Below are 12990 nucleotides of genomic sequence, written 5' to 3'. Positions count from 1 at the left end.
TGGCTAATTGTGTTTCTCCATCATTGTTGCAGTCAATCCTGGATCACATGCACCTGAAATGCAAGTGTCACGGTTTGTCCGGGAGCTGCGAGGTGAAGACCTGTTGGTGGGCACAGCCAGATTTCCGGGTCATCGGAGACTATCTGAAGGACAAGTACGACAGTGCGTCCGAGATGGTGGTGGAGAAGCACCGAGAGTCCCGCGGCTGGGTGGAGACCCTGCGCGCCAAGTACGAGCTCTTTAAGCCCCCGACTGAGCGAGACCTCGTCTATTACGAAAACTCGCCAAACTTTTGCGAGCCAAACCCCGAAACGGGCTCCTTTGGGACCAGGGACAGGATCTGCAACGTGACCTCTCACGGCATCGATGGCTGCGACTTGCTGTGTTGCGGCCGTGGACATAACACCAGGACGGAGAAACGCAAGGAGAAATGTCACTGCATATTCCACTGGTGCTGCTACGTCAGCTGCCAGGAGTGCGTTCGAGTGTACGATGTGCATACGTGCAAATAACAGGACACTCACTCTCTCTCTCACACACACACACACACACACAAAAGAAATAAGGTCACACAATCTGGAACCTGCCAGTCACTGTCGGGGCAAAACAAAACACGAGCACTTTACTGTGCATGCACATTGCAGAAATAAATTCTGGGGAGTGTAGTCTTTTCGCCAATCTATTCAATCTCTCTTAGGAGCAAGTAGGGCTTTCCAGCTTAAAAAGAAACTTACTCTGAACCAAAAAGCACATATGAGGAAAGAGAGAAGTCAAATTTATTATATGATCCAAAAACTGGTAGGTTAGGAACATCTGCTCTCAGCTTGAAATTGCAGATTCGCTGGTCATTTATTGAGATGGATGAGGAAGCAAGCAATAAAGTGACAGTGATTTTAAATCTCCAGAATATCCTGAGCTCCCCTTTGGTGCAACAATTTGAGTTTTCTGTCTCCTGCCCTACTCCCAGCTTTCTACATGGCCTGCCACTTTACTGTCACCGATACATTCAGTGATGCTGTGGCCATCCCATAGTTGCATGAATTACATATGGCTGAAGCTTGGCCCAATCAAAATGGTAACTTGCTCAACAGGCCGTGACAGATGGTGAGGGAATTGGGAGAATTCTCGCTCCCCACCCAGTGCTGTTCAATATTTGGATGGACCTCAAGTTGGATTGGGTTCCATCATGTTTCCTATCCCAGAACTGACAAAATGTGACCTTCCCTGGGATTCAGACTTGCCATCGGGACAGAGGTGGCAGAAAAGAAAGACGTGCATTCATATAGCGCCTTTCACGACCACCGGACGTCTCAAAGCGCTTTACAGCCAATGAAGTACTTTTGGAGTGTAGTCACTGTTGTAAGGACGGAACTATAAGGTGCTGCTCAACTAGGGACATAATCATCGCACAAGTCAACTGAGCCACCATACAAAGCACTGGTGATTATAAATGACACATACATTGACGTAGATATATACACAAGCTAATTCGGCGATTTCTGGAAGCGCTAGGCAGAAGGGTATATAAAGGATGCTGGTGAAGATGTTTGGCCTTTGCATTTCTACATTACAGACATTTTTTAGGAAAGTCTCTCGAGGCGACAGCTTCACAGAAGAGCTTTTGTGTGAAGATTCCTTTACCTTTGAAACTGTCAAAGATATACTTGTCTGAACTGCAACAAACCATCCCAGAATGGTGAGTGTTTGAATTATTGGTTTCTAAGCTAGTAATCCTGAGGACAGTGCACCTTTAAATCAGCTAGTTTAGGAGTTAGTACTTTGACCTCTGAAATGACCGTGTATTTCTGAATTAAGTCCCTTCAAACCTGACAGTAAAGACTATAACCCCCAGAATCCTTTGCACACTGCAATATCCCACAGGGCTTCGGTTGGCTCCAGGATACAAGCTGAAATATTAACACTGTAACAGCTTAGTCTTCCAGCTCTACGTTTATTCCATCCCCAAGTCAAAAGATATCAGACAAGATCCTTGTTAAAAAAAAAACTTCCTAGTTCTTTCGGATGGTGACTGTATCACACACCACACCTGATCTAAGTATTAATACTGCCAGTACTTCTCAACTACCAATCACATCTTTATCAAACGATTGAAAGTTGAGGTTCGAGTGGACCTGGCGGACGGATGTGGACGTGACTTCCTCCAGACGGGGAACCTTGCATTCACCACCTAGTGAAGAGTAATTCTATTTACAAACAATGTGCCTTCTTTCTGTGAAAGAAAAAACAAGAGATGGGATAAGATAAAGAAGCAAGGTGGGAATTCATTGTTGAGCCCCATGGATACCTTTCCCAGAATGAGCAAGTAGTTACTTAAAGCGATGGGCGTTGACATCCTGTGCTCTAAAAATTAATCAACAGTCTGCAACATTTATCGTAGCATTTTTCTACCTTGTAGTCTGGAATTACTAGCTCCAAGTTGAACCTGTATTGCAAGTTGCTATATCCAAAGTTTTGTACAAATTAGATGTTTGACCCTTTGATTTTATATTCTTAAAGCCTATGTTTTTATAATTATTTATTGCACAATGTGTATATATATGACTCAACTGAGATTATATATTTGCAGAAAGTGTCTTATCTGCTGTTTCTAGTTTATAAACTTGCCATGGTGGCTTGAAGGCAGTGTGAGCTACATTTACTATCGTGCTTCACAATGCAGGATCCAGTCAGCTCTATGGAAGCGGATGTTAAATGTATAATCTCTCCTGTCACTCAGTGTACATATTCTTCTCTTAGTATTACAAATAGCTACCAACAAAGAAATAAAATTTATTCATGTAGTGTACTCTAGTGTACTGTCCTTTCTTACCTGACAACTCGTACTCACCGATTCTGATTTGAAATCTTTGTACAGATTCATTCTTCTTTGCGTTGCTGCAGACGTTAACTCCCGCTGTCGTACTATTCATCGCCCGCTGGCGGCCCTTGCTGAAGGTGCCATTCTTCACGTGTGTGTCAGCCGGCTAGTTGACTGTGGAAGAATCACAGCTGAGCCGAATCCTGTGCTCAGCTGCCATCCTCCCACGAGTGTCAATGTGTAGGAATCGGGAGTATCATCATCATAGACAGTCCCTTGGAATCGAGGAAGACTTGCTTCCACTCTTAAAATGAGTCTTTAGGTGGCTGAACAATCCAATACGAGAACCACAGTCCCTGTCACATGTGGGACAGATAGTCGTTGAGGGAAGGGGTGGGTGGGACTGGTTTGCCGCACGCTCTTTCCGTTGCCTGCGCTTGATTTCTGCATGCTCTCGCCGATGATAATCGAGGTGCTCAGCGCCCTCCCGGATGCACTTCCTCCACTTAGGATTTAGGAATCAGGAGCAGCTCACGTAGCGATGGGGATCACACTGCCAAGGCAGTATTTACTGCCCATCCCTACTTGTCTCGTGGGTATTAAGGATCAACTAAGTAGTGTGGGCTTAGTTTCACGGGTAGACTGGACCAGGTAGGGGTGTTGGGTTCACGCCCCTGAAGGACATCAGTGAATAGACTTGGATTTTTGCAATCAGCAGTTTCTAGATTTTAACATCTATAGGAAAAGACCAGCTGATCTGTCAAGTCTGTCCCGCTCTGCTGATGCCTGGAGCATCATGACTTGCCGTAATCTGGGAGAGGCGAAAAAACAGAAGAAAAAAAACCCCAGGGCTAAAAAGGAAAAAAAAACCTCTGGAAAAGTGCTCTCAGGTGATCTAGATATTCACCTCTAATCGGCCGCCTTTTAAGCAGGTAGTCGGCGCATCGCATGGATCTTGTTATCTTAGCACTTAATGGCATGTTGTCATTTACTAAAAGTTAGTTTCCAGGTAGCCAAAGGTTCAACTGTTCCTCTCTCAAGGTGGAAATCTGAGGAGGAATTTCTTCTCAGGGTTGTAAATCTGTGGAATTCTCTACCCCAGGGATCTGCGGAGGCTGAGTCATTGAATATATTTAAGGTGGAAATAGATTTTTGAATGATAAGGGAGTCGAGGGTTATGGGGAGAGGGCGAGGAAGGCCAGGATCAGATCAGCCATGATCTTATTGAATGGTGGAGCAGGCTCGAGGGGCCAGGTGGCCGACTCCTGCTCCTATTTCTTATGTTCTTATACCGCTGTAGCCCACAGCCAGGACTGGAAAATTTGAGGATCAGAAACCTCTAAGACTTGAACATACACACCGCTTTTCCAGCAGGAGTCACTGGATAGCTTTTAGGAGCTGAAATCCAGATGATTCCCCCTCACCTCCTCACCAGCCAGGTGTGCTGAGGACAATTCTGCTACCAAACTAAGTTCAGCCAACTCAACACAAACTCAGATATTCATCCTGGGGTCTACTTGGCCAATACAGCTCTGTATCATCTTGTACTTATTGAGAAAGCTACGAATTATATATTTGTTGAAGGAATAGAACATGCAGTGCTGGACAACTCATACTAGGCTAGGTTAACAGGCTATGGACCTTCACACTGTAGGCATTTGCTTTAAAATGGGAACTGACCACGAGTATCATTTTTGGATGGAATTTGAAATAATTCAACATGGAGTACCTGCAAGCCGGGATCCTGAGCTATATATAATTTATGACAACTAAAATGGGTGCCAGCTTGATCCTGTGTTTGATTCTGACTGAGCAGAACCAACTGTGCAAAATGTTTCTTCGGCGGAACACAGCTTGTGGAATGATCCCACACTGCAGTTTTATGGAGTGTGGTTAGGAACACTACTTATACAAACCACTAATATACAATATAGGACTGATAAATCCATGAGTCATTCACTATGAACTGCTCTGCTCGCTTCACAATTGCTATATTTGTTCATTTATTTAAATACAGCGCAGCGCTCCAACAGCTCATGCACCTCATGTTCTTAGCTCCCACTCATACTTTATCCCTGGAGATTTTATTCTGGATCCATTGAAGACAATGCTTCTCTAATCCGAGCACTCTGAAATTGGCATCATCATTCAATAATGTTTCAGATTCATCCATGCAACGGTGCAAAGTTTGATATAAGAACATAAGAACTAGGAGCAGGAGTAGGCTACTCGGTCCCTTGAGCCTGCTCTGCCATTCAATGAGATCATGGCTGATCTTCTACCTCAACTCCATTTTCCTGCACTATCCCCATATCCTTTAATTCCATTAATATCCAAAAATCTATCCATCTCTTGAATATATTCAAAGACTGAGCCTCCACAGCCCTCTGGGGGTGAAAATTCCTGAGATTGATCACCCTCTGCGTGAAGAAATTTCTCCTCATCTCAATTTTAACTGGCCGACCCCTTATTCTGAGACTGTGACTCCTGGTTCTAGACTCCCCAGCCAGAGGAAACATCCTCCTTGCATCTACCCTGTCAAGCCCTGTAAGAAATTTTGTATGTTTCAATGAGATCACCTCTCATTCTTCTAAACTCTGGAGAATATGGGCCTAGTCTACTCAATCTCTCCTCATAGGACAATCCCCCCGCAGGAATCAGTCAGGTGAACTTTCGATGCACTCCCTCAATGGCAAGTATATCCTTCCTTAGAATATAAAAAATAGGAGCTGAAGTAGGCCATTTGGCCCCTCGAGCCTGCTCCGCCATTCAATAAGATCATGCCGATCTGATCTTAGCCTTAACTCCACTTCCCTGCCCACTCCCTTGACTCCCTTATCATTCAAAAATCTGTCTATCTCCACCTTAAATATATTCAATGACCCAGCCTCCACTGCTCTCTGGGGTAGAGAATTCCTCAGATTCACGACCCTCGGTGAGAAGGTAATGAGACCAAAACTACACAATACTCCAGGTGTGGTCTCACAGGGCCCTATATAATTGCAGTAAGATATCTTTACACTTATATTCAAATCCTCTTGTAATAAAGGCCAACATATCATTTCCTTTCTTAATTGTTTGCTGTTCCCTCATGTTAACTTTCAGTGATTTGTGTACAAGGACACCCAGGTCGCTCTGAACACCAATACTTCCAAATCTCTCACCATTCAAAAAATACCCTGCTTTTCTATTTTTCCTACCAAAGTGGATAACTTACATTTTCCCACATTATATTCCATTTGCCATGTTCTTTCCCACTCACTTAGCCTGTCTATATCTCATTAAAAGTCTCTTTGTATCCTCCTCACAACTTACATTCCCACCTAGCTTTGTATCACAAATGTATATATTACATTTGGTCTCCTCATCCAAATCATTGATATAGATTGTGAATAGCTGGGGCTGAAGCACTGATCCTTGTGGCACCCCACTAGTTTCAGTCTGCCAACTTGAAAAAGACCTGTTTATTCCTACTCTGTTTTCAGTCCCTTAACCAATCCTCAATCCATGCTGCTATATTACCCTCAATCTCATGAGCCCTAATTTTGTTCAATAATCTCTTGTGAGAAATAGAGGTCGCACACACACCCGCACTTCAGTCTTGCACCAGTGAATCATCTGACCAAATGCAACTTAAGATGCTGCTGTAATGGCCCCTCAGCATGCAAAGACATTGCATGAATCATATCATGTCACTACCCAGAAGACTCTCCCTAAATATTACTGAAAGATTCTTAAAAATCAACATAGATATAAATATGCATTTTATGTAGTCCTTGTATTTCTGGTAAAGCTGCCAAAGTGGAAGCCTTGTTTTTGGCACGCTTTTCACCACAGAACCCAACTTGCAATTCACATGATTTCTTTCAGTCCTTTTGCAAGATGTCATTATTGCTCCAGCATGTCATAGGAAGTAGATTCCACAATTACTAGTGCAATTGAGTTTGCCTATTTCTACAGATCAGTGTGAGAACCACTTTTCTCTAGTAGTAAGGGAAGAGCTCTCCAAATTCTTTGCAGACCACCCATCAAATGCAATATCATGTTACTACTTGCGAAGGTTTCTATTATCCAATATAGCGCAGTACTGAGCGAGTGCTGCACTGTCGGAGGTGTCGTCTTTTAGATGAGATGTTAAACTCAAGCCCCGTTTGCTCCCTCAAAGATCCCGTAGCACTATTTTGAAGAAGAGCAGGAGAGTTCTCACTGTTGTTCTGGGTAATATTTATTCCCCAACCAACACCACTAAGAAACAGATTATCTGGTCATTGTTTGTGGGAGCTTGCTGTGCACAAATTGGTTGCCGTGTTTCGTACATTACAAAATTGACCATACTTCAAAAGTATTTCATTGGCTATAAAGTACTTCATTGCCTATAAATGCAAGTCATTTTTTTCCTTCAGTTTGCGGTTTGGTCTTTACACATTTCCCATAATGTCTGATTCTTGGGCCAGATTTGAATATCTTCTTGAAGTCAGAAATCATTTCACCAGTAAGAAAGATTCTATTGCTTCTAAAGCTCTTTGTAGCTCTCTTCATCTTTATTGCCTTCTGATCTGTCGGTTACAGATTTCTACATAAAGGCTGTGTTGCACACTTGAGTGAATGAAAATGATAATATTGGAATCATGTTAAGATCAGGTTTAGGATTTATACCAATTCATTTATATTTTACTACAATACTGATGCTCTAAAAAAGCTGGGTTTCAAAAATCGTGCCCCATTTGGACACAGCAGATTTTCTAGCCTCATTACATTACTACTGAATATTTTCTGAACTATTTGCCACTGGCAATAACAACAGATCGACTGCACAAGTGGGACAGAATAGCACCTGCATGCCCTGCAGCCTTTTGTTTTGGCAATTAATTTGATTTGCTCCCTTTTTGCCTTTGCAGAATCTCTCTTCAACACTTGTCTTCCCCAGCCCACACCAGTGCTGTTCAAGAGCTGACCAGTAGCAGGTACACAGCAACATAGGCATTTACATAGCACCTTTTACACTGAAATATCTTAAAGACAGACAAGGATTTACATAGCGCCTTTCACGACCATTGGCGTCTCAAAGCACTTTACAGCCAATGAAGTACTTTTGGAGTGTAGTCACTGTAGTAATGTGGGAAACGCAGCTGCCAATTTACACACAGCAAGCTCCCACAAACAGCAATGTGATAATGATCAGATAATGTTATTTTTGTTATGTTGATTGAGGGAGAAATATTGACCAGGACATGCTCTTTTTCTAAATATTGCCATGGGATCTTTTACATCCACTTGAGAGCAGATGGCGCCTCGGTTTAACGTCTCATCTGAAAGCACTTTATACAATCATTTTAGGAGTGCAGTGGCCATTACATAGACCAAAATGGCAGCCATTCTGTGCCAGCAGTGTCACAAACAGCCATTAGATGAGTGACCAGTCACCTTCGAGGGGAGGAAATGGATAGCAAACAAAAACCCTGGTCACATGGAATTTCCTGTTGCATAATCATTAAATTCCCTCACTTCAGAGTAACTCTAATGAACTAGTCTTGCTGGTGAAGTTGCAGTGATGAAATAGTGTTTGCCAGAATGCTAGGGTATGGGCTTGTTTGAGATCTGTAGAGTCACAGGAAATCAATTCTAGATGTACAGCCCCATCCCTTTGATATCATCCCAACCTACCCCTTTCTTACCACATCCATTCTCTTCAGAAACATCTAATTGTCTCTTGGAATCCATTTCTATTGCTCACTTCAATGGCATACCCGTGATTTATTCTATTCGTCTAATTATGTGTAAAAACATAATTTCATTTGAACTCTTCTTACTTTACTTCCACTGGTATTCCAGCACTTCAGTATAAATTTGCTGGGATTAATCTTTCACTCTTAACTTCAATCAGACCACCTCAAAGTCTCTTTCTGAGAGAGAAAAATCAAAACTTCCTTAACCTTCTGTCTTGATTTAAATCTCAATCTCCGATTGTAGATCAGAACGCCCTTCCTAAATGAAGGGGGTAAAAGCAACTAAAGGTGGTCTCACACACGCATAAATGCAAGTGATGGCGATGTAAATAAGGAAGCAGTCATCTGAATTGTTTTAGTTAAACTCTTTCTAACAAACCAAGTACATTGGCCTGGAGCATCGGTCTAGTACAGTCTTTGATCTTCCTTTCTGCACCTTATGTCCCAAAGTGCATGATTTTGGGCTTGGGTATGGAACCACTGCTTACAGCAACAGCCGAGAGAAAATCTACTCATTCACAGATTTCCACCAACTTTGTTTAGTTCTGTTCATCAGAGCAGCTTTCAGCTGGGAAAGTGGGCAATAAAGAACCCCAGGAGCTGTTCAAGTCTGGGTGACAATGGCAATCCCCTTCCTCAGCACACAGAGAATCTGAACATCCCGCAGAGAGATCTGGAAACAAAGAAAATAGGTGCAGGAGTAGGCCATTCGGCCCTTCGAGCCTACACCACCATTCAATAAGATCATGGCTGATCATTCACCTCAGTACTCCTTTCCTGCTTTCTCTCCATATCCCTTGATCCCTTTAGCCATAAGGGCCATATCTAACTCCCTCTTGAATATATCCAATGAACTGGCATCAACAACTCTCTGCGGTAGGGAATTCCACAGGTTAACAAGTCTCTGAGTGAAGAAGTTTCTCCTCATCTCAGTCCTAAATGGCTTACCCCTTATCCTGGTTCTGGACTTCCCAACATCAGGAACATTCTTCCTGCATCTAACCTGTCCAGTCCTGTCGGAATCTTATGTTTCTATGAGATCCCCTCTCATCCTTCTAAACTCCAGTGAATACAGGCCCAGTCGATCCAGTCTCTCCTCATATGTCAGTCCAGCAATCCCAGGAATCAGTCTGCTGAATCTTCGCTGCACTCCCTCAATAGCAAGAATGTGCTTCCTCAGATTAGGAGACCAAAACTGAACACAATATGCCAGGTGAGGCCTCACCAAGGCCCTCTACAACTGCAAGAAGGCCTCCCTGCTCCTATACTTACTATATTCGCTCTCTCTTTTGCTCAGGGTAACTTGATCAGCTTATGGCTCTCATTTGAGCCCTGATGGGATGGCTAATAGAAAAACATTTACCTCACACACACAATTTGGGCTGGATTTTAAGCTTTTCTGTTTTTGGGACGAAAACGGAGGGCGGGCGGGAAAGTTACAGCTGGGTATAGTTTGCGCCTCAGTAGGTAAGTTTGGGCATCTGGGCCCTGCGTCAGGGGGTGCAGCGCTAAGGGAGGGCAGGATGGGAATCTCATGGACAAACATGTCAGCCAAGGAATGCTCAGAGTGGCCTGGGGGAGGGGGAACCTTAAAAAAATCCCAACAAAACATTCCTAAAACATTGCCCATGCCAGAGTATAAACCAAGAAATAGTGGGAGCTTGTAAAAAGGGAACAGCAATAATCATGGGTGATTTTAACCTCCAAATTGATTGGACAAATCAAATTGGTCAGGGTAGTCTTGAGGAAAAGTTCATAGAGTGCATAAGTGACGGGTTCCTTGAGCAGTATGTAACGGAATCAACTAGGGAGCAGGCTATTTTAGATCTAGTCCTGTCTCATTACACAGGACAATAAATAATCTCCTAGTAAAGGATCCCCTTGGAATGAGTGATCATAGCATGGTTGAATTTCAAATTCAGATGGAGGGCGAGAAAGTTGGATCTCAAACCAGCACACTCGGCTTAAATAAAGAAGACTGCAAAGGTTAGAGTTGGTTAAAGTGGGCTGGGAAAATAGATTAAACTGTAGGATGGTTGATGAACAGTGGTGTACATATTTCATAACTCAGTGAGGAGGAAAGGGTGTAAAAGATAGCTATCCGTGGCTAACTAAAGAAATAAAGAATAGTATCCAATTAAAAACAAGGTCATACAAAGTGGCCAAAACTAGTGGGAGGACAGAAGATTAGGAAGTTTTAAAAGCTGGCAAAGAATGACTAAAACAATGATTAAGAAAGGGGAAATAGACTATGAAAGTAAACTAGCACAAAATATAAAAACAGATAGCAAGAGTTTCTGCAGGTATATAAAAAGGAAGAGTGGCTAAAGTAAATGTTGGTCCCTTAGAGGACAAGACCAGGGAATTAGTGATGGGGAACATGGAAATGGCAGAAACTCTGAACAAATATTTTGTATCAGTCATTACTGTAGAGGACACTAAAAATATCCCAACAGTGGATAGTCAAGGGGCTATGGGGGGGGGGGGGGGGGGGGGCAGGAGGGTGGAAGAGGGGGGGAAAATTTAACCCAATCACAATCACTAAGGAGGTCGTGCTCAGTAAGATAATGGGATTAAAGGCAGATAAATCCCCTGGACCTGATGGTTTGCATCCTAGGGTCTTGGGAAGTAGCGGCAGAGATAGTGGATGCATTGGTTGTAATTTACCAAAATTCCCTAGATTCTGGGGAGGCCCCAGCAGATTGGAAAACTGTAAATGTAATGCCTCTATTTAAAAAAAGGAGGCAGACAAAAAGCAGAAAACTATAGACCAGTTAGCCTAACATCTGTGGTTGGGAAAATGTTGGAGTCCATTATTAAAGAAGCAGTAGGACATTTGGAAAATCATAATTCAGTCAGAGTCAGCATGGATTTATGAAGGGGAAGTCATGTTTGACAGGGATCAATGCTGGGACGCCAACCATTTACAATCTATATTAACGACTTGGAAGAAGGGAGTGAGTGTAATGTAGCCAAGTTTGCCAACGATACAAAGATGGGAAGAAAAGCAATGTGTGAGGAGAACACAAACAATCTGAGAAAGGACACAGACAGGCTAAGTGAGTGGGCAAAAGTTTGGCAGATGGAGTATAATGTTGCAAAGTGTGAGGTTATGCACTTTGGCAGAAAAAAAAAAATCGAAGAGCAAGTTATTATTTAAATGGAGAAAAATCACAAAGTGCTGCAGTACAGCAGGACCTGGGGGACTGGTGCATGAAACAAAAGGTCAGTCTGCAGGTACAGCAAGTGATCAGGAAGGCTAATGGAATCTTGGCCTTTATTGCAAAGGGGATGGAGTATAAAAGCAGGGAAGTCATGCTACAGTTATACAGGTTATTGGTGAGGGCACACCTGGAATACTGCGTACAGTTTTGGTTTCCATATTTAAGAAAGGATATACTTGCATTGAAGGCTGTTCAGAGAAGCTTCACTAGGTTGATTCTGGAGATGAGGGCATTGACTTATGAGGAAAAGTTGAGTAGGTTGGGCCTCTACGCATGGAAATTCAGAAGAATGAGAGGTGATCTTATCGAAACAAGATGAAGGGAGCTAGACAAGGTGGATGCAGAGAGGATGTTTCCACTGATGGGGGAAACTAGAAGTAGGGGGCATAATCTTAGAATAAGAGGCCGCACATTTAAAACTGAGATGAGGAATTTCTTCTGAGGGTTGTAAATCTGTGGAATTCGCTGCCTCAGAGAGCTGTGGAAGCTGGGACATTGACTATATTTAAGACCGAGATGGTTAAGAAACTGTCTGATAAGGGAATAAGGGGTTATGAGGAGCTGACAGGGAAGTAGACACGAGTCCATGATCAGATCAGCCATGATCGTATTAAATGGCAGAGCAGGCTCGAGGGGCCCTATGGTCTATTCCTGCTCCTATTTCTTATGGTCTTACGCCACCGCAACACAAATTGCACAAAAATTTAAAACAAAAAACACACACTCTCACTTTTACCTTCCTCACTGCCACCAGCATGGCTGGACCGTTCTGATTTCCCAGACGGTCATTGCGAGCACTCCCGAGCGGACGGATCGGGCAAGAGTCAAAACTCTTGCAAATCCCGCCCGGAGAATCGCACCAGGGGTGCAGGCGACCTCGTCGCCACCTTTCACACTGCTCCAGGGAGAAACCCGGAGTGCAAAGGACCGGAAAATCCAGCCCAAAATGTTGCACACACTCACGTGCAGCTGGCGGATTTGAATCAATGACAAAGCTGCAAGGGGAGGGTCTCTGATGTTACACTACATGACGAGAACACGGACAACCACTTTGCTTGGTCTTCTTGTTGGCAGCGAGATTTACATGCAAGATTTTGTGCTATCACAGAAAAACAGATCAAATTGTGGAATGTAATCATGAGAAGACTTAGTGAAAAGGGCATTTGACACTCACTCTCTGCTACATGTTTGGTTTGTGGTTTTAGTGACACTTCAATCATCA

At 43.2% G+C, this 12990-nt stretch overlaps 1 protein-coding gene across 1 annotated transcript in view; it reads left to right on the top strand.

Annotated features, from left to right (window-relative positions):
• LOC139233676 (proto-oncogene Wnt-3) overlaps positions 1-512 on the top strand; it is a 75549-nt gene extending 75037 nt beyond the window's left edge. Inside the window, exon 4 of the mRNA XM_070864078.1 lies at positions 33-512. Coding sequence (XP_070720179.1) covers positions 33-512 — 480 coding nt within the window. The remainder of the gene's footprint in view (positions 1-32) is intronic.
• The last annotated feature ends 12478 nt before the right edge of the window (positions 513-12990 follow it).

The sequence above is a fragment of the Pristiophorus japonicus genome, chromosome 21 (genome assembly GCF_044704955.1).
Source record: "Pristiophorus japonicus isolate sPriJap1 chromosome 21, sPriJap1.hap1, whole genome shotgun sequence".
NCBI classification, from domain to species: Eukaryota; Metazoa; Chordata; class Chondrichthyes; family Pristiophoridae; genus Pristiophorus; species Pristiophorus japonicus.
Note: the sequence above shows the minus strand (reverse complement) of the source record. Positions and strands in the feature narration are given on the sequence as shown.